Source organism: Pagrus pagrus, assembly GCF_965226575.1.
Source record: "Pagrus pagrus genome assembly, chromosome: 23".
NCBI lineage: Eukaryota > Metazoa > Chordata > Actinopteri > Spariformes > Sparidae > Pagrus > Pagrus pagrus.
In genome coordinates, this window is record NC_140205.1 from 14,904,946 (window position 1) to 14,926,728 (window position 21,783).

General features: G+C 43.2%; 1 protein-coding gene across 1 annotated transcript in view; it reads right to left on the reverse strand.

Moving 5' to 3' along the window:
• LOC311252865 (chemokine-like protein TAFA-5) overlaps positions 1–21,476 on the reverse strand; it is a 160,962-nt gene extending 139,486 nt beyond the window's left edge. Inside the window, exon 1 of the mRNA XM_084346468.1 lies at positions 20,605–21,476. Coding sequence (XP_084202594.1) covers positions 20,605–20,707 — 103 coding nt within the window. The 5' untranslated portion in view covers positions 20,708–21,476. The remainder of the gene's footprint in view (positions 1–20,604) is intronic.
• Between the last annotated feature and the right edge of the window lie 307 nt (positions 21,477–21,783).

The window sequence follows — 21,783 nt, forward strand, 5'->3', positions numbered from 1 at the left end:
AGTGCTGACATCAACTTTGCTCAGTAAAAGTAATAAAAAGAATGGTGACACTTTACTTTGTGTTCCCCTGTTTGGCCCTTTTAAGCTCTATAATGGTCTATAACAAACTATAATGTGGTTGAAAGCAGCTTTAATTCATTCTTTTATTTATCTGAAAACACATTCGACTCCTTCTGTGGGCCCTCATGAGTGGAGGCTACTGTGTAAAGAGATGAAGGATGAGTATAGTTGTAATGATGTAAAATATGTCTTCAGAGGACAATATCATTTAAAATGTTTCAACCCATTCTCCAGAATAAAATGTGAGCAGTTAACGTTTATGCAACCCCTGATACGTTCACGTTTGTGCGTGTGAAATATCAATTTTCACATTATACGTTTATGAACTGACTTCCATATCGGGAGCCGGAGGGGGTGGTGGTGGAGATACAGGCGACGAGGCTGCCTAGCCAGCGACTACAGTTCAAGAGTGCTATTCAATATTTGTCGTCGTGACACCTCTGGATATTTTTAAGGAGACCTCGGGACAATTTTCAGCCGTGTTTGTGGCGACCTAACCAGGTAATTTAAGCCAAAACATAATGTTTTCTTACCCTAATCAAGTGGGTTTTGTACCTAAACCTAACCAGAGCATGTCTTTATATCTGCTTATAACTAAAATTTAAAAAAAGGGTGCATTCATCAGACATTTGTATATTGCTTATTAATCCTAAATAAGGGGACATCCATTCCTTTTTTTTAACTTTAATATGGAGCTGCAACGATTATCAATTAATCAATTAGTCCATCTGAAGACAATAAATCACCAACTAGTTCAACACATCCTCATACCTAAACAACTGAATAGGTCAAAAAAAGAATAGGAACATAAGTAACCAAAATAGGTAGACTGTAACCACAAGGTCTAGAATCTGCTGTATTATCATATGTGTTTTGTTAACACAATATCAATATTGAATTTGTTTATATCGTTATTATCAGTACTGGTACATCGTGACACCCCATAGTAGCAAAGGAACAGGGAGAAGAAAACTCTCACGTCACCATTAACTTTGTGCTCAGACACATTAAGTATGCTCTACATATCACATAAGGCCTGCACTTAATATAATATACACACGCCATCACTTACAGTACAGTACGCGTGCACTTTCAGACGCTGATACTCTGACTGGTTCAGCCCGGAGCCACCGCTGCATTTTTGGCAGCGCTGGCGGTCCCTTCCCACTTTTCAACCTCTTTACAACATCTCCCGCTATTCAATAAAGAAGCTTGCGGGAGCGCAGAGGAGCAGGACGGGAAAAGAAATAGACTAAGCATTCAGTTCAGCCTGAATTATCCCAGGGTTTGTGTCCTCGCCCTGATAAAAGAACGGGGAAGAAATCTATGGCTTATTTAAAGGCTGCTGCATCATGCTTCGGATCTGGACCTAAATTTTGCATGTCCGTGAGGGAACAGCTTCAACGCTTTACAGAGCGACGCGGTAGATTGTTAAGTGTGACACTGGTGGTTTGGATGTTTTGTTCGATTGTGAGGCAGACGTGCTTGTGCTACAGGAAGGGGTAGGAGGAGGTCGGCGGGGCGCGTGTCCTCCTGCAAAGGTCGCAGCTTCCAGCGGGAGCTGTAATTACTGCCATTTTTGTCAATAACGTGTCAGCTTGAGCTCTTAAAAATATCAAACTACAGATTTCTTGAGTTTTAATGGACTTGAAGCGGTGTTCTCTTGTGGTGAGGAGGAGATCACAGATGCCGCTGGAATGAGACTCAGAGGAGGCCATTTGGCCCCTTTTTTGTGAAAATTCGGCAGGCAGGAGGAAATTTGGAGGCATAATTTGGGCGCAGTGGCTTCTTCAGATGACACAGCAGAGAATAAGAATAAAGAGGAGGAGGAGGAGGATGAGGAGGGATAAAACACTGCGGATCAGCTTTTTACTATTAAAAGAGCTTCCTTTCTCGCAGTTTACATTAAGTGGTCCGCGCACAGGAAAAACCAGTGATGTATAACAGTGGACCTTGCATTTAATTAAGCAGGTCCCCTCAGCCGCTTTCCTTCTATTTTTTTTTTCTTTTTATCTGCTAGCCCGCATAATCATTTCATATACGCCGTGATATCATCTGCTTAATGCGCTATTTTGCCATACAGTTAAACCTGGGCGATAAATCTGGCCGTGGTCTCCATTAATAGATGCCGGGCCTCGCTGAATAATGTGTGCATTAGATTAGCAGCGCTACAGAAGTGAACCACCGCGGAGAGAGAAATACTTCACGTTAATCTCTCTTGGTGGTTCCCAGAGGAGGAGAACTTAGTGGCCCCTTCCTGTGGCTGGAGTCGGAGGGCGGAGGAGTGCCCGTGTGCCTGTGTGTTCGTTCAAAAGTGTGCTCTTGATAATTCATTTCAGTCGTACAACACATCCATACGCTCCGAGCGCAAGCCTTAACAAAACGCTACATTCAAAATGAGAGGCACAATTCATGCTCATCCTGAGCGCGCGGGTCAGAAGGAGGCTTTTCAAAGGCGTCAACACACTCGCCGCCGAATCTACGCGCTTAAGATTGGCCCTCGAGAAACCCCCACACATCTGACATCACATTTCGCCCTCTTTCACTCCTCTTTTCTCTCTTAACATACTCCCGTTCCCTGATTTCCAGCGGGTGAGGAGCGATTTGAGGTGACCTCGTTACGGAGGATGACAATACAACAAAAGAACGGGGTTATGAAATCGAGAAATTCTATTTCCACCCTCCTGGCCATTCATCTCCCTGCAATAGTGGAGTTGCAATAGAGGATTCATTATTTGGTACCCTCTCCTCACTATCTTAGAAATTTGCATACTCTGCGTATATGGATGAGTGAGTGTGTGTGTGTGTGTGTGTGTGTGTATCTTTGTGGTGGCTGTACTTGTAAGGACAAAGACTGCAGCTGGGTTTAAAAGTGGAGTTAGGTTGAGGTTGAGGTAAACCTCCAGAATATTATCATTTCAAACAGTGACGTCAAAAGAATAGGCAAGTTAACATACTGTATATGATGTTCTGTGTGGAGGACCAATAAAGACAATAAAGAGACAGTAAGAGAGCAAATGGGTGTCAACAGATGAATCTCATTTTGTAAATGGTTACCATGGACACAGGGGTGCTGATGGGGCTGTGGCGGCCCCTAAAATGAAGCAATATAAAATAAATCAATTGATTAAAAAACAGTGTGATACAGACTTGCAGCAGAGACAGAGAGAGCATGAGACTATGAGCAGACGACGCGACATGAAAACTTGATGTGATCATGAAGCTTAAAGTTACTTTACAGTTTTGTGGTTTATCAATCAAGTCTATGAACTACACCGCAGACTGAACTCAAACTATGAGGCTCTTCTTAACCTGTCAGTTTTGCAAGTGAAGGACTCTGTAGTCAAGTCAAGTCAAGCGATTTTATGTGTTATGCAAACTACTTGGTTGGGTTTAGACACAAACTACTTGGTTGGGTTTAGACACAAAAACTACTTTGTAAGGTTAAGTATGTTATATATTAACTTGTGTTACATATTAACATGATGTAACATAAGCGACGTGAGTACGTCACTCATGGAATGTAAGTTGTGTACCTTCAGTTACATATGTAACATAATTCAAAAACAAATCACTCTTGATTCTTGCTCACAAACAAGACATGAACCCCGATCTTCAGAAGGAAAGTTCAGTATATGACCCATCCAACCACCCCAAGCACTTGAGTTAAGGGGTAACTACAGTGTCAAACTTGTGTCCCTGCTCTACATGCAAATAAACATGTACAGTAGGCTACAATGCTGGGACAAACGAAAGAAGGAATGTTGGTTTTCAAGTCTGCTCAGTGCTGTATCATGTTGTTAAGTATTAGATTTAAGTTTTCCCGGCCATTCAAATGAAAACAAGAATATTAATGTCATGCACCATTTACTGTGACATCATAATAAAGACTGTACTCTCAGCACCTCCAACTGTGAATGACTTCCAGTGTCCCTAATGATTATGTGCATAAATGTATACATGTGTGTGTATTCCAATGTGAATGCCTCATGAGCCGCCACCCTGTGCGCTAACCCAACCACTAATGCTCTATGGTTCCCATGAGCCCCCACCATGACAAGGGCATCCCTAGTTCGTGGTGAGGGAGCGCGACCGTTCAACCCTCCGATCAGGTGCTCCGAGCTGAGGCAACTAAAGTGCAGCCTTAAAAGCGCCCAGAGGGCACTGCAAGTCAATAGCGGAGAAAGAGAGGGATAGAATAAACATTTTAAGAGACATTTGCACAGTTGTATTATTAAAAAAGTTGTTTTAAGCACTTTAAAGCCTGAGCATAATGCAGCACACACGGATGTTTAATGATATTAAGTGCTGCATGTGCGGTATGACGCACACAGAACATCTTGAGCTTATCTTCATGATTCACTACTCTTCTTCATTATAAAACTCATTATCAACTTTTGGCCAATAATAAAATAGATTTCTAGACACATTTTGAGAGTTTACAAAGGCTGGCTGGCTATTTTTAAGCAGACATCGGGACATTTTCCAGCTGTTTTGGTGGCAACAAAGCCATATAATCAATAAACGAGAGGCTGCTGTTTGAGGCAAGGTTTCAACATTTGTAAGCGTGAAACCACTGGATATTTCTAAGGAGACATCAAGACCTTTTCCAATTTTGTTTATGGCGATCAAATCCTAACCTAAGTGGTTTTTGTGCCTCAACCAAACCTGACTATACACACAGCGTTGTCACAACATAAAACTGAAAACTGAACCTAAAGAAATGTGAAGCTGCAACATAAAGAAGTTTCAACATAGCTGTGGTTTGCAGAAATATACATTTATCCTCGAGCTGCTCCCCGCTGCTTGATGAGTAAGCTGAGCCACTGAAATTAGATATAAATAATAAACAGAGTTAAACTGCTCAATCTGCAATTATGTTCCAATTAAAGCGTAGCATTTACGACTGCTGAGAGACCGGATTCATAATTATTACATACTTCTGATGCAAAAATGTTGAAATATTCAGTAGTTACTTTTATCTGAATTATCAAAGCAATAATATGACGCCTCGTCGCACATAAAATAGCAAACAGTGGATGGCTGCTGATGACACAGCGTGTCAACAGGAAATGGAGAAAACGAGTCAGCCCACCTCACTTTGGTTTCACGCGCTCAGAACGATGTAGCACTCCTAAAGCAGGAGATTAGGAGGGAGAGAGTGAACGTTGCTGTTTGCACACACAGACGCACAGACACACACTCTAGTGATACGTGCATGCTCATGTATTGAGATGCTGACTGTGTATGATCCAACAAAACATCTCCCTCCCCTCCCGCAGCCTCTGAATGCGGAGACGTACTTCGACATCGCCCAAGGATTTGTTAATTAGCCTGCCAACATCTGTCCTCTCGATGCAAGATGGGATTAGAATACAAAAAAAATAACGCCCATCATCTGATCACCTTCTATCCGCAACAGCACCCATGACAACAGATGTCAGCTACCCTCCACCCTCACCTCCATAGCTCTGAGGTAAAAGGGGAAAAAAAGACTAATTTTTTTATGTAATCATTCATTAATAGATGTTAGCATGTTGTTGAATAATGCATGCCCCTCTCCAGGAGAGGACTGTACAGCAATAATTTGTGAGTGTGTGTGTGAATGGGAGCACTATCTACTTTGAAACCCATATCCTGCTTGTAATGTCCTCCACGGGCCAAAGGGAATTGATGAAATGATAACTTCTGCTCTTACGGAATGATTATAGCTGTGATTAAGTTGTACGGGACAGACCCTACAGGAGATGAAGAGGAGGGCAAAATGGCGAGGAGTTCTCTCTATTCGTTTCTCCGCTGGAAGCTTTGGGCACACGGAGCTCGATGTGGTCTCCCCGGACATTGACAAATTAAGTAATTACATTTATGTGAGTGTGTAGGATTGATTCATCAGCCAAACGCTCGCTACCAAGAGCCTCTGATTTAATTGGGGGAGCTGGTGACACATGCATCTTCCTGTGATAACAGATCATTTTTTATCAAAATGAAATCACCGCCCAATATAATCCACAGAAATCAATGCAGCCCTGAGCCGATGACATACAGTTTGGTTTATGTTAAAATCTATTCCCAACAATTATTCATCATTTGAGAGTTACGAGAAACACTTTGCTGTTTGTTAATTAGTGTGTCAGACATGAGACAAAATCTGTAGAAATACCTCATCATTGATGTTTCAGTTAATGCACAATGTGGAGGCTGGTAAATTAAGCATTCATGAGATGTCCTGGAGTGCAAATGTTCAGTCTTTAAAAGGATCAATTTACACAAAATTAAATTAAAAAAAAACTATATAATTACTCGTTAACCTACAGTTCATCCCAGTCTTCTGTTAGATCACTAATTTGCAACAGCAAATACATTAAAAAAACAAAAATATTTAATTACGCCCAGATTCTTTTTTACACCGACACAGCAAAGGAAATGTTTTTAATGAACGTGAAAAAATCATTGGCAAGACACTGACACTTGTTCTATCTACAATATTGCAGAAATTAAACCATGATTCGTGTTGTTACGGCAGCATGATAGCAAACTCAGGGCCGTTAGCTAGTTAGCTCAATTAGCCATGCAGTAAGCGGTCCGGGCTGGGACTGCAGCGCACCGCGGAAGTGTTGCTGTTTACACCGCAAGCAAATAGCAGGCCGGGGCTAGCTTTGCAACACAATACATAGACGGTTATTCCTCCACACTCTGTTTATCATTTTCGTAAAGTCTTGAATGTTTTCAACCAAAATTCTTACATATTGCACCTTTAAGGTTTAATATCACACAGTAAGAAAAAAGTCCTGTAATAGAAATAATTGGACTATCATTCTGTTGCTGCCTTTAGCTAGTAAGCTCAGTTAACAGTGCAGCAAGCAGTCTTATTAGCCGTCTCTGCCCAGACTGGGAGCTCGGAGCATCGGTTATATGTTGGCGTTACTTTCAGATATTCCATTGATTGCTTGGTTTGTTGGTAAAAGGTCAGAAAACAGTGAGAAACCACAATTTCAAGGAACCAAACTGACAGCTGGGAATTAAACTAAAACTTGGGTGAAATCGCCCATTTAAAATTGTTTTTGCTCAGAACAACTTTATATTAAACAAGATACTGTCTGAATAGTTGAGCACCAATGAGTACTTGATATTTTTTCACCATCATATTCAGTCCATCATGTCTGAGTTGGTACTGAAAATGTGTAGATTGTGTCTATTACAGACAATAATGACAGACAATGTTCTGGTTTTACGCCTGAGGCTGGATGGTGTTTTCTTCAAGTCCAATATCAGATCAAATTACCAGAGTGAAAATGTGTCATTTTCACAAATGGCACCAAGATCCTACAATCAGACACTTGCACCATTTGAATAAATCCCAAGATTATTTCATGCGTGGAAGGGCACCAGACAGAAAATGTAGGAAAGGAATGCAATCAAAAGAAACCATGTTTGGCTTTTTATCTGAATATGCTGCCACTAACATGGTTCTTGTGTAAAATGGAGGTTTCCCCATGAAATATGGGGTTTGCCTGCAATAATGTGAGTGTGTTGTTATAATATCCGGCAGTATAATTCATAACAGGGTGCATTTGCATGAATTTTACTCATTGTGTCACATGCACATCACATATATTGTTGCCTATAGGGTCCCTGCTGAGAAGACGTAATGAGCTCTTCAACCCTGAAGAGGCAGGCATAACTCGCATGTTCTGCTGTCACTGTGACAATGGAGGGGTTTATCACTGCCAAAGGCTTGGGGGGAGAGAGTGTGAGCGGGATACACTGGGGAGATTGGGTGGGGAAGTAGGATATACTGTATACAAAGAGAGACTAAGATAGCGTGAGAGCACAAGAGAAATAAAAACTCTCCTCAAGCCTTCCATGCATTTATAACCGAGCCATGTTTCAGCATGTAGAGGAGTATCAAGTGGAATTACGCTGCTGCAGCTCGCTGAGCACTTTCAGGCAACATTTCCCACTGTGTCCCTTGCAGCAGCGCTAACCTTCTGTCCCACCCTCTCTTCTGACACTCGTCGTCTGGCTTTCTCTCTTGCATCTTTGCCTGTGTTCTTGCATGTGGTTCCTTTCTCCCTCAGACTGTGTCAGGAGGGTAAAGAGAAATAGAGCGGACAGGGATCATCTTCACCCCCTTTTAGAAGACAATGCCCCCAGGAGGTGAGCATTGACAAAAGGCATGACAAACACGCCTCAGAACAGCTAGGAAGTTTGACTGTTATGTTGCCTCGGTATATATATACCAGACCCTTAAATAAACCAAGGCTTTCTGGGATTCTGGATTCGGTTCAAAATGTGGAAGGCATGCCAAAAGGATGACTTTAGAGGAAGTACAGAAATTTTAGCCTGACGGTCCGTCTTAAAAATATTTAGTTGTAGTCAACGTATTGAAATCATGGCAAGCCGATGATCAATCCTGTTGTGAGTAATGTTCACGTAAATAAACTACAGAGGACTGAAACTGCCAAAATCAAAAATAAATAATGAATAAATGCTTAAAAAATACATTTTTGCAAAAAGCAAAACACTTATCCATACATTTTATGTCAGCATCACAACCAGTGGTGGCTGGTGAAGCATAAACGCACTCCATCTACCAAATTAAGAGAGAATTTTGTCGTGAGTGTATGTTAAAGCTCTGACAGACACTGCAGGAGTTTCTTATTTAAGCTACTTATTTCATCTGACTGCCTTGTCTCTTTCCAGGCAGCATCCTCCTCCACTGTTTTCTGTCATACTAGTTTGCTTTCTGCTACTGTGGCGTGAAGATCAGGCTTATCCAGTTCAAGGATTTTTAATCTTAACTTTTCCTCCAATATTGTCATTGCAAAGGGAACTTACACAAGTGACTTCACTGAGTTTTTTTGATGCCACACTCAACTCGTTGCTAATTATAGCCGACCCGACCCTGTTGTAATGAACTTTTCCACTTGTGCTGCATCACCACCATGGAGGTCTGAATGTAAATGGGTAATAAGCAGTAAAATAATACAACATATTTTAAAGGTTAAAAGAAAATTTAAAATTTAGTATGGCTATTCACTGGTGGTTTTCTACACGGGTGAATATCTCATAATATAACTGTATCGACAAATTGACACTATTACAACTTAAACGTCAGTGATCCCCAATGAAGTAGCTGCAACTTCTGCATTTAGCAGGAAGTACATGGAAAGATAGAGGAGAAGATCAACTAATTCAAAAAAATGTAAACTGTAACAAACAAATCCACGTATTTAGTCGGCTGTAACACCTGAACACTGCACGATCGTGTGATAGCTAGTTAGCAACTTAGCAGAGTGGTCTGGAAAGTTTGCAAAAATGATGGACAAATAAATACAAAAGGTAAAAGTAGGCTAAACAGTTTAGTTTGCCCAAAGTTATGGATAAATGGCCCAGATAGTAAGCGAACTGTAATGAACCATCTGTGTAAATAGTTTGCTAAAACTAGTGGATAAATGGTTCGAACAGTTAGCTAACTGTAATGTATAAACAGTTTAAATAGTCTGCTGAAAATAACAGCTAAAATGGCTCAAATGCTTAGCTAAACCGTTTAGATAATTTGCTAAAAGTAGCCTGATGGATAAACGATTCAAACAGTTAGCTAGCTGAAATAAACAAACAGTTTAAAAAGTTTGCTGTAAGAAATGGATAAATGGCTCAAACTGTTAGCCTACTAGCTTATAATGAATGAACAGTTTGAATAGTTTGCTTAAAGTAATGGATAAATGGCTCTAACGATGTGCTATCTGTGATGAATGAGCAGTTACAATAGTTCGCCAAAAGTAGGCTAATAAATACACAGTTTAAGTAGTTAGCTGAAAGTAATTGATAAATGGCTAAAACAGATGCCAACACTGATAAATAATTGAAATATTTTCTCAACATAATGGATAAATGTTGAAAAGGATAACAGTAGGCTAAGCTAACATAATTAGCTAAAAGTTATGGATAAATCCAGGAGACATCAAGTATAAATGCAAACTTGACACCCAGTGTTATACCAATCGAATTATGAAGGGGCACTTGAGCTCATCTAACAGGGCTGTGGTGGTTCGTCTGTTGGCCATCACTGTCATAAAATATATAACAAGACGGAAATTGGAAAATGTTGCATTGGCTAAATAGTAAATAGATTGAACCCTAACCCAGTGACCCACAAAACAGGGGCAGTGAGGAGCTAAAATGTAAGAATTACACAGTCATGGGTAAATGTCGGGGAGGCTTTACAGCCCTACATGCATACATTTAAATTATTTAACTGCATTTTATTATTTATTCATGTATTCAGTTATACATTTGACTTATCCGATTAGTGACGCTGCTACTGGGAGTCCATACGTGCCTCTACAAATTATTGCAGTTACAGCTTTGTCCACGGGCACGCTGGTTGTTTTCCATTAAAACAGGAAACCTTCCCTCATCCTGTGGGCTGTGCCAGGTCTCAAATCAAATCTTTACAGTATATCCCTTTTGCTCTCTACAATAGCAGCCACAAATCAGTTCATCGTTTCTGCATCCCAAAATGGTTGTTGGAGCAGCAACAAGCAATAGTGCAAGATAAATGAGGGCAGGCGCATTGTAATTTCCATATCAATCACGGGTAGCGTCAGGGGCTTAACTTGGGGAGAAACAGAGGGAGAGGAAAGATAGGAAGAAAGAGAGAAAATAGATGCTTTTGTTGTTATGAAAAATCTACGCCGGCTTTTATTTAATGAAGCGCATTTTAAACGGAGGGACCAGGTAATGCACCTCGTGGCATGGAGCCAAACGCATCCTGACGACCAGGTGACTGACTGACTGACTGACTCTAACAATCCTTGAGACGGTTTCAGAATCTCAACCGTCTTTGACGTCGGGGTGCAAAGAGACTGCAGCTGTCATTTAGACCATAAATGTCCGGCAAATTTATCTTCCAGAAACATTAACATTGGATCGTGGCTGTCAGCGTGCATGTCACCGGGCCTTGATGTGGAGGTGCTGAGGGCTGACAGGCTGGCAGGAAGCGAGAGAATGGAGGATGAAAGCGGGGAGGAAAAAGGATGGAGAGAGGGAATGAGGGGGAGGCCCTGAAGGCACCATAACAAGTTCTCAAGAGTTAGGCTGGTAAAAACTTTGCGCCGGCGTTATCTTGTTAAGTGCGGGAGTCATTGAAGGACACCAGACAATTGATTGAACGGTGTTGACTTCAGCACAATTTCCTCCTTGTGGCGACATGTATCAACCAGGCCATGGGGTCCCCATATTCTGCAGCTTAACTACCTCTCAGGTCTCCCACTGTGACAAATGGCTTCTGTCTCTTCTAATGTAATATTTGTTTCTACTTCTGAGAGCCTCTCGGCTACTCCGCGGCGAGTCTGTCTGCCGACTGCTTCATTGTGTTAGCTGACTTTATTCCCCGACCGCCTGTCAATTGGTGGACCGTCTGAGTGTTCTCGTCTGTCTGTCTTTTGTCTCATTGCCTGCGCTGTCCTTTTTTCCCTCCGCAAGCTCTTTCTACTGCTCCCTCGTCAACCCCTTTCCAACATCTCTCTGCCTCCCTTGTGCTCTCCGTCTGTCTCCCTTCCCTCTCCTACTCTCTCATTCTCATTGCCTCTCTGCCATCCCTCGTCCCCCACCCACCCTACAACCTCCTCCCATCCCCGTTCTCTCTCTCCACTTTACCGCCATGTCTTTGCTCCAGATGCTAGCTGTCTCAGCTCCGTGGGCCGCGTCTCGGTGATGGGCCCCTCCAGGAATTCAAAGCACCATTCTGGCATTTTCTTCCAAGCAATTGCTTTTTGCAGTAATAAAGGGGGAGTAGCTTTAGCATCTCTCTCTGAATGGGCTTACTGGCCCTAGGCAAAACAAGCACAAGTGCACATCCCTGAATCCTCTCGAGGCGGGAGCACACCGCAAGACTGTCCGGATTCCGACCCAATTAAGCCGTCTCGCAACACTTTACAGCGCTGCTTTCAAAGCCTGAATGTTAATCACTTTTTCTTTGTCAAAGGCTCCAAATGAGGCTCCTGAATCTCAAATTGTGTTTGTACTTTCCTTTTAATCAGAAAAAATCCTGAGCTATATTATCATATGCATGCCATCGTGGCCGATGCCTGTCTTTTGACTGGGACCTGTTGAGCCCCGCAGTCATACAGCACTCGGAATATGATATGTAAATATTATACATGCAGTTTTAACGGTAATTAAAGTCACATTGACACCAAATTAATTCACGATGGGACACGCAGCATTTAAGGTGCAATTAGCCATGGAGGCGGCGATGGCGATACTTCGCCTAACTGCAAACTCCAAACACTTCACAATTTGTTTTCACATTAAGTAAATGTCAGAGCATATTAGCATGCTATTATGGCATCAATGTTTTCTTTTTTTAACACAGCGGGGTTCTGGTTAGAAAAAAGGTGAAGGTAGAGAAATGACTTTAAACCCAGGAACAGAGAGGACGAAGCGGCGGGAAAAATAGCATCAGTGAGACGGGGAAGCAGCTTTAATGCAACTTTTACTGCATCTCAGTGTAAACAAGTGCACCAACTGTTGTAGCTGTAAACTGTTCTGAGGCCGTGGAGCAGCTGCGGAGGAACAGGCTGCGTGCTGTTTCACCACAGATGAAGCCGCGATAACAAAACTGCAAAACACAGGCAGGAAGGATTTGCTGTAAAGTACAGCAAAAAGCTATACAACAACTCAGCTATACTTTCAACAGCACTCTCCACTGTCTCTACATCAGGAAAGTACATTGTGTATAATATGGTCAGTGCTCAGGCTCTGGCATTACATCCCTCTTTCATTAAGCAGTCTTTCCTCATGTGTTTACCTAAAATCAATAGTTTTAACAAGAGGCACGCACAGCTGTAATACTGAAACAGGAAGCACTGAGGCTGTAATTGATTGCATACCTGCATTTATAAGTGTTGTGTGTATTAGGCCTGTCAACTAAAAGGCCAACGCTCATTGATTCAGTGAGAGGCGGCAGAGAACAATGCACCATGTCGATGTAATTTCAAAATAATTCTGCTTGACTTCTGTGTTTCTGTGTAAATCAGCAGGGTTCTTGCAGAAGCTGCTTTTCTTAACTCTGGTTTATTATTGAACAGGACTGAGAGTGTACAGCCACACCAGCTGCCGTCCGAGGCTTTTCCAGCCCATTCCCTGTCATGGTTTGAGTTTTTGGTTTAGTTATTTCCTGTTTTATTTTGAAGGTCTGTCCTCATGTGTCTATTCATTTCCTCCCTTTGTCTGTTTTCCTGCCCTCTTCACCTCTAACCTGTGTTCTATCGCCCCTTGTTAAGTCCCTGTCCCATCTGGTTCCTGATTCCTCGCGTTGTTTCTGGTTTGTACTTTCCTTTTTTTTGTACTTTGTTTTGCTTTTGTTTCTTCGTTATCTCCTGTTTTGCTATCTGCCTTTTGCTGCTACGCTTTTGGATTTTGGATTTTTAGTATATGAGCAAAGTTTCATGTCAAGTGATGGAGGGGATGGAGATGGTGATGGCATAACAGCTAGCGTGTGTAAAATTTTAGCCTGAACTGAAAGAAAAAAGTTGCAACATAAAGGAATGTAAAGTTTGAAGAAAAATACATTTATCTTGCCGATTGAGCTAATTATGAACTAGCTAGCATACCGACATTGAGCGGGTGTATGTTTTATCATGTTTATCATCTTAGTTTAGCCTGTTAGCATGCTAATACTTGCCAATACGTAGAGGTTGTCAGTGCAAGTGCGAACTAATCTTGAACAACACATTTCTAAACTGAACATACTTGATTAAATCACTATTGTCAGCAGCTTTTAGCAGTTGAGCTCCCCTCGCTGGTGACTGAGCTCATGTTGTTAGCTAAAGCCGTAACACACAGTACAATACTTTCCTGTAAACAGCTTATTGAAAGAACACAAAAGCCTCAGAAATCATAACAACATACCTCTGTCTTAATTGATAGTCTGCTGAGCTACCAACTAATCAGTTAAGTACAAAACTAGCCTACACAAGCACTGTATTTTAAACAGGCTAGTAGCTATAGGCTAGCACTCAATGTAGCGATGGTATGAGCAGATGTTTTCACTTACTGAATGCAAATTCTGAGAAAAAGGTGAACAAACTATACAGTCAGTGACTACGAAATGTCAGAAATCACCAAAGTGTATCACAAGTACAAATTTTGTAGTAAAAAGCTGATGTTACTAAAAAACAGGAAAAAATCAGGACACAAGTCAGAAAAGTCGCTATACGTCCTCTGGGTCCAACTACTGTCGGTAGAAAAATTGATGAAAACCCATCCAAAGTTGATAAATGAAGATATTTCAGTCAGCAAACTCTTGATGCAGTACAACAGATGCTCCTTGTAAAAACTGGAAAGTGTTGTTCAAAAGGAAGCAATTCACTTGTCAACTGTAGCGCTTTGTCACTGTGCGTCCCTGGTTTGATGTAATTGCCTGTCCACAGTCCGAAGTGCAACATCAACACATTCTTGAAACTTCTGGGATGATGGATGCCCTTTGCCTCACGGCGAGAGCCAAGAGCTGCAACCATGTGCCTGAAGATCCCTATCAAGCATTCCCTTAATTCAAAAAATTTTCTATTCACTCACTGCCAGATGACAGAAAGCAGCGCGGCTTGACACATGAGTGCAGGCTGCGCTGAAAAACACAGTGCCTGTGGCCACAATGCCATCTCCCATTTAATGTCAATGGGTCCCTGCACAGACTGAAAATGATCCCCTCGCTGCTTAATATTTCATGACGCCGGTCGCAAAATTCTTAATATTCCCTCTTTGCCTTACCAAACTCGAGGCTTTCCATCTGTGGCGTGTTCATTATGCAATAACAGCGATACCTCCACTCCCCTTTCTTCAAATGACACTCATCAGGGTTTTTAAATTTTGCAAAGCTGCCTTCTAAAAAGCTGCTCAAATATGTATGCAGTCTCTGGCCCCATTTCCGGGGGTCCATAATGTCGCTCTTTGCTTCCTCGGTGGAAAAACTCAACAGGTTGACTCCTTTTATGAATTTACATCCCCGGGCGATCGGCGGCCCTTTCTGCTGCTTCCTGACTCCCCGTCTCTCCCTCCCTGCAGAGGAAAAGAGGCTCGAGGCTACGCTGAAAATAAGATAAGATATTCAAATATGTCCACACGCTCAGCCACAAGTTCTTGCGTTTTTTCGGGGGCAGCCGAGTCCCACTTTCCCTGCTTGTGAATCAGAAAAATCTCCGACAGAGATGTGTGTGTGTGGCGCCTGAACGTGCGCGAGCCTTTTCTACCTGTGTGTGATTATGTGTTTTTCGAGCTCTTCGAGGGCACGTCGCACCATCTCTTTCTCAGCGGATGCCCCCGAGCTGCGGTTCTCCGTAACAGTCAACAATCCATCGATTCAGCAGCGAGTCGTAAACAAACAGGCGGGCGGGAACGCAGGAGACCACGCTGAGAGACAGGCCGATCTGATGGGAAACGGCTTGGAGCTGCGGCAGAGCGGCGTGTGTTCATGCATGCAGGTGTGCGTACGTACGTGTGTGTGTGTGTGTTCGACCTTTTCTGCATTCTCAAAGAATCCGTGCAGGGTAATGTTCATGTATGTGGAAGTGGGTCATGGGGGTTTTTCCTGTGTGACCCTGAGTAACTGCTTTGATGCACCGGCGCTCGCATGTAACCCAATGTGTCTGCTCTGATGTTATATTCATTAATATCTCTAATGTATGTGTTTGCCCTTGAGTGTGTAGATCCGTCTGAGCATATAGGCGTGTGTGTGCGTGCACGCAGGATTACACCGAAGGCTGGAATGAATCAGCAATCGCTTTTTGGACGCTGAAGGTTGCTGTAAGAAAGGAGTTGCACATGACCTCTCCTCCTTTCTCCTCCTCTATCTCCAACCCCTCCACCCCCACCCATCGTCTCCTTTTCCTTTCCCCCGTTTGCAGTTCAGACCGGGACCACAGCCGCGGCAACATTCCTCAGCTCTCCCGAAGATAAGATTAGCATACTGATTAGCTAGCCTTGTGGCTCCATCTTTCCTGCGGGCTCACATGCAGGGGCTACAGCCTCATGAATACATAATGGCACTGTCGGCAAACAAAATGCATGGCTGAGAGCTTCCAGAGGAGGGAGCTAGTGCACAGAATACAATGCTCTTATTATTTTTTTTTCCCTCTTTTGTAATATAATCAGAGGGTACTGAAGCATTCTCGTGTGATTAGAGTTTCCAACACGGTATGAGCAGTTAAATTGTCGAGCTGCTGCCATTTATCTTGAGCCTCTCTCTCCACTCTCTGTGTGCGTTCGCCTCCTTCTTTTGGATTCTTTGCACTTTCTTTTTTCCACTTTATTTCACCTCCCGCTCCCTCTCCGCCTCGCCTTCTTCTTCACCCCCCAGCAGGACTCATCTCCTCCCTCTGCCCCCTCGCCTACCCGTTCTTCCCCTCCCCTCCTTTTCTTTACCGAGGCATTAGCGGGGATATCGAGCCACCTCCTGCTCTCACCTCTTTCAACGACATCTCTCTCCTTCTCTCTCCCGTCCTCTCCTCTCAGAAGGGCCCGAGCGAGGACGGCAGATCGTGTGAAGTTGGATGTTGATTCTAGGTGACAGGCACCATATGAGTCATAGCCATAATCACAGAGCTCCCCTCTACACACACACACACACCACCACCCCACCCCACCCCCTTTGGCTGCACAACACAGCAGCACAGCAAAGCAAAGCAAAAACCGCCCTTGGTACAAACAATAGCTATACAGTACACACCATGCATGTAAATGTCAGAAATACGTACAGTAATTTTTGTTTTTCCCTCTCTCACAGACTGGAATGCTGAAAGTCACTCAGAAGGGTGAAAAGTGCAAATATATCTGTCTGAGTCGTTGTTTTTCTAGCCAAATGTATGCTTAAGTACTGGGAATGTGCATATGTATACAGCATTTTATAGTAGGGCTGCAACTAATGATAACAATATTCTCATTTTTGATTAATCATTTGGTTGTTGGGTCTATAAAATGTCAGAAAATGGTGAAAAATGTCAATCAGTGTTCAACATAACGCAAGATGATTAATTAATTAATTTATTAAATGTCTCGTTTTGTCCAGAACCCAAAGATTTTCACTTTTCTGAATAAGAGGAATAAAAAGAGCCAGAAAATAACCTCATTTAAAAGGTGCAATACGTAGAAATTGGCCACCATGTCGAAATCATAATTAAAACAAACAGGCGGCAGCATATCACCAAAGTAACCGCCAACTGTAGCTGCTGTTAGCCGGTTAGCTTGATTAGCCGTGCATCTAGTGGTCCAGACAGAGAGCTAGGAGCACTGAGGGAGTGTTGATGTTTAGGCCGCTAGCATAGGTATATTGGACCGGACCATGCTGTTGCTAGCTGGTTAGCATGCTAACTTTGGTAGACTTCAACCAAATACATAGAGGTCAGAATGTCAGACTGTCATTTCTTCACATTCAAACTGCACCTGTAAGAAACAAATGGCGATTAATTTAAAGCTGCTGTAAGCGTTGTTGTCGTTTTAGCTAACTTCCTGTCCGTTTTGCAGTTAGTAATCCCTTCCCTCTTCTCTAAGTCACCACATGAACGCAGAGCGGTAATCGCTTCACATAGCAGCAACCAGGAGGGTCCTGCTCTGTAGACAGGACCGCCTTTCTGGAGTTCTCTGTCCTGATTGGATAAAGTGGGCAGGGATACCACTTTTTTTTTTTTCTTTTACTGCTTGAGCAGGGGGAGGAGAACATGGGTTACTGACCTGATACTCTATAGCAGTGATTAATGTTGGAATGTAGAGCTATTTCAAAATTATTTAATTTAAAAAAAATCACTTACAGTAGCTTTAATTTTTGAAGGTGTTCAACTAAAATTCCTACATATTGCACCTTTAACAACCTGGAATCAAAGAATGTTGACTGTTTTTCTGATTTATTGATTATCAATATAGTTGCCGCGATAATTAATAGTTGACATCTAATGAATTATTCAGAGCAGCTCTATTTTATAGCCAACTCATTGGTCAGTTCAGCTGACATGGACTTCCTCCATATAACATTATCATATGTAGAATTAAAAAAACACTGATTTATGACCAAATAAAAACACTGTACTTAAGAGGACATTTGAAAACACAATAAACTGTTTGGATCTGAATGTAAAGGCAAATTCAATAATGTTGTGTGAAGAAAACTGATTCATCAATAAGTCAATACACAGGAAAACTAATCAGCTGCTGTTTTTCAAACAGACGTGACACATTTGATAATTACAGCTCCTGAAATGGAAGAATTGACTCCTTTCCCTTGTTCTACATCACACCACGATTGAAAATCTTTGGGTTTTGGACTGTCGGTCGGACAAAACGAGACGTTCGATGAGTTATCGCTGTCACTCACAGGCTTTATGCACTGTTTTCTGATGGATAACAGACGAGTGGATTAATGGACCTAGTGAAAAAATAATGGGCGGATCAATAAATGTGCCAAATAATCGTTAGCTGCAGTCCTAAAATATACAGACCTCTGAACATAAAAGGACTAAAATGTAAAACTAAACCTAATTTTTTCAATAGTCATCAATTGAAAAAGACTTCCATTGCTGCCACTGAAGAGAAGAGGGTCAGAAGAGCCAGTGAAAAGACAGAGGAAGATAAGATATGATGAGAATTGAGCATAAATGAGGACAAAAACACAAGAATTCACGTAAAATCAAGAGAACATAAGAAATGAGAACAGTAGCAGACAGCTGACCGGGACATCGAAGGACACGAGAACAAAGCAGAGGAGGAGAGGGTGAGATAAATATAAAAAAGGACAAAACAGAAAAACACTACTGAAGAGGAAGGTCATACAAAATGGAAACTGATGAGAAGAAAGAAAAAACTGAACGAGGGAGCAGTGAAATCTTCTGAACTGCAGCTTCAGTTGATTTATCAGCCGGAGAGACCACCAGCTATGACTAAAGCACAAGCCAGAAAAAGGGAAGAAAGAGGAGCCGGGAGGAGGAACCAATAAGGCTCTGGGGCTTTGGTTTAATATATAGGCATATGTCATGTTATTTTACTTGGCTGCTGTCAGTTCAAACACTCTCAAAGAAAAAAAACAGAGCCATTTTTCAGCCTCAGCGCTGCACAAATAGCATTTTTTCAAACTGCGGGGACCAAACAATTGTGAGCGTGGGGCGAAGAGATTATAAAGGAGAAGAAATCGCTACTGCTTTTGTATTGCAGGTGTTGCCGGGTAGGAGGTCGAGGTCCTGGAGGTGGTGGTGGTGGTGGTGGGGGGGGGGGGGTAACTGAAAGACTGCTGACTGAAACAAACATCCAAGCAGCATTGATTGGACACAAGCAGGAGATCAATCGACATGGCCGAAGGCACCATAAAAGAAGTAAAAGACCCCGTATCCAGAAGCTCTCCCTCATATAAACCACCCCCAACACCCCCCACAGCCCTCCCCATTGATTAACCTGCTGTGATTACAAAGCAAACTCAATCTGGTGTCCATTGTGAGGCGGGGAAAACGATGAAGATGGAGCAAAAGGGGGCCGGTGCGGTTGCTGTAAGGCGAAAAACTGGAAGATGATTATATCCATCATTAGCTCGGCGGCTAATGAAATAGCTCCCCGGCCCCACCCCCTCCCTTCTTTTTAATGGGCTTATCGTGGCTATACGTGACTTTTCTTGTGTTTCCACACGCAGCAGACTGGAGCGCAGTGTGCCAGCTGGATTCCTTCCTTCACAAGTGAGTCAGACGCAGCTCGGAGAAGAGACGGCGACGGGAAAGGGAGGCGAGAGGGAGAGGGAAGGTGCGAGGGTGCCAGGGACGAAGAGGAAGAAATGAAAAGACATCCTCGGCCAGAGAAGTCGCCTTAGACAGAGAGGAGGAGAGTATGTGTGTGTGTGTGTGGCCATGTGTGTGTGCATACATTTCCCTAATAAGGTTATCCTAGGGCGACAGCCTGGAGTAAGACTCGCTGTTTGCCCAACTGAACCAGGCTTATTCATATAAACACAGTCTGGTTTTAAACAGTCTCCTGAAACTAGAGACAATATGACAGATGCATGACTGTCTGACCTCAGTAAGTCAGTCTGACAGCAACACAGCCCTCAGGACACATCTGTGTGTGTGTGTGTGTGTGTGTGTGTGTGTGTGTGTGTGTGTGTGTGTGTGTGTGTGAGAGAGAGAGAGAGAGAGAGAGAGTCACAGGAGGCTTAATTAGGCCTGTGGGACACTTGAGTTCAGCCTCCTATCCAAGGAAAGCGTTCCCACCTCCACCACCAGACAGCTCTTATCTAATCCATCTCTGCGCACAAGTGTCTGCTCGTGCCCGCGCAGGAAGAGCCAGATTAAAGGTGGGCTGCTTTTTACGCGCAGTGTTTTCCAATAATTCCTAAGAACGAGGAGAAGGGGGGGAAATGACACAAGTAGTGGGATCAATACGCCAGGAGCGACTGCCAATACCAGTTGCATAACATTGCCGTCAAAGCGTTCCCTCATGACACCGTCCCCCCCCCCTCACCACCACCCCCCGCTGCGCACCTCCGTCTCCAAACGCCGAGCAAACGGGACTTACCGCAGTAGAGGAGCAGCAGCGCTGTCAGGAGCAGCACAGCCCAGAAAGTTGACGACATCCTCGGCCAGCGAGTGGCATCTTTGCGTCTTGACAACCTCGCCATTGAACACAAAACAGAAGCACTTCCTCTTTTTTTTTTTAGGGAGGGAGGGAGACGAATAAAGAGAGAGAGAGAGAGAGAAGGAAAAAAAAGCCAAAGATCTCACAATCCAGCTCGGTCTCTGACAGTGCTCATATCTCCGCGTGTAATCCCACAAAAAGACATGTCAGGATGGAGCGAGTGTCGGGGGAAAAAAGCGAGTGCTCCTCAGGTTTCAGTCGGATTGCCGGTGCGCAAAAGAAAAAAAAAAAAAGGTCACATCTTCCTTTTGGAATCCCAGGTTGGGGAAATAACGCAGTGTGTGTATATATTTATATATTTTCAGGAACACAAGTTGGCAAACGTCCTCTTTTAGTTGTCCCAAAGTGTGTCCACCTCAGTTCCCCGTCCTGTTAACGCTCCAACTGTTCAATCGCGTATACCGCAGCGTCGTAAAGAGAGCCTCCGTTCACCTGTGGTAGGTTCCCCCTCGATCCTCTCCAGCCCCGACGGCATAGCCCGCAGACCGGCGTGGAGGAAAAAAAAACACAAACGGGGGTGTCCTGTAAAATCCGCTGGAGTGGACGCCTGGGTGGGTGAAGGAGGATCTGGTCGTAAAAAGGGAAGGAGGAAAAGAAAAGTCCTCCAAGCTCTCCGTTTGGGCACGAAGTAGGTGGAGATCACTGCACGCTTGCAGGAGGGGGAGAGAAAAAAAAAGAAGGCAGGATGGAGAGTGGAGAGGCTGTGGGAGAGGAAAAGTGCGCACCGAGCGACTCCAAGTGATTTTTGTCCAAAGTGAAACATTCAGATAATCGATATTACGTCAGCAACATGCCACTTGAGGTCGCGGTTCACAGTGATTTCACCGCGACGTGCTGCTGAACACCACATCAATGCTTTTTACATGATGGAAATCAGCGTGAGACACGACGCACGGTGTTCAGTATTGATTTGATATTGTACATGATGTATGTTTGTTTGATTCGTACAACCAATCGATGGTGATTGAGTGTCATGTGCCCGCCAGACACGCACAGTTCACTCACACGTGCACAGAATTAGTGTTAATCCTGATGTTTTTCTTTTATTCTGCAGTATTA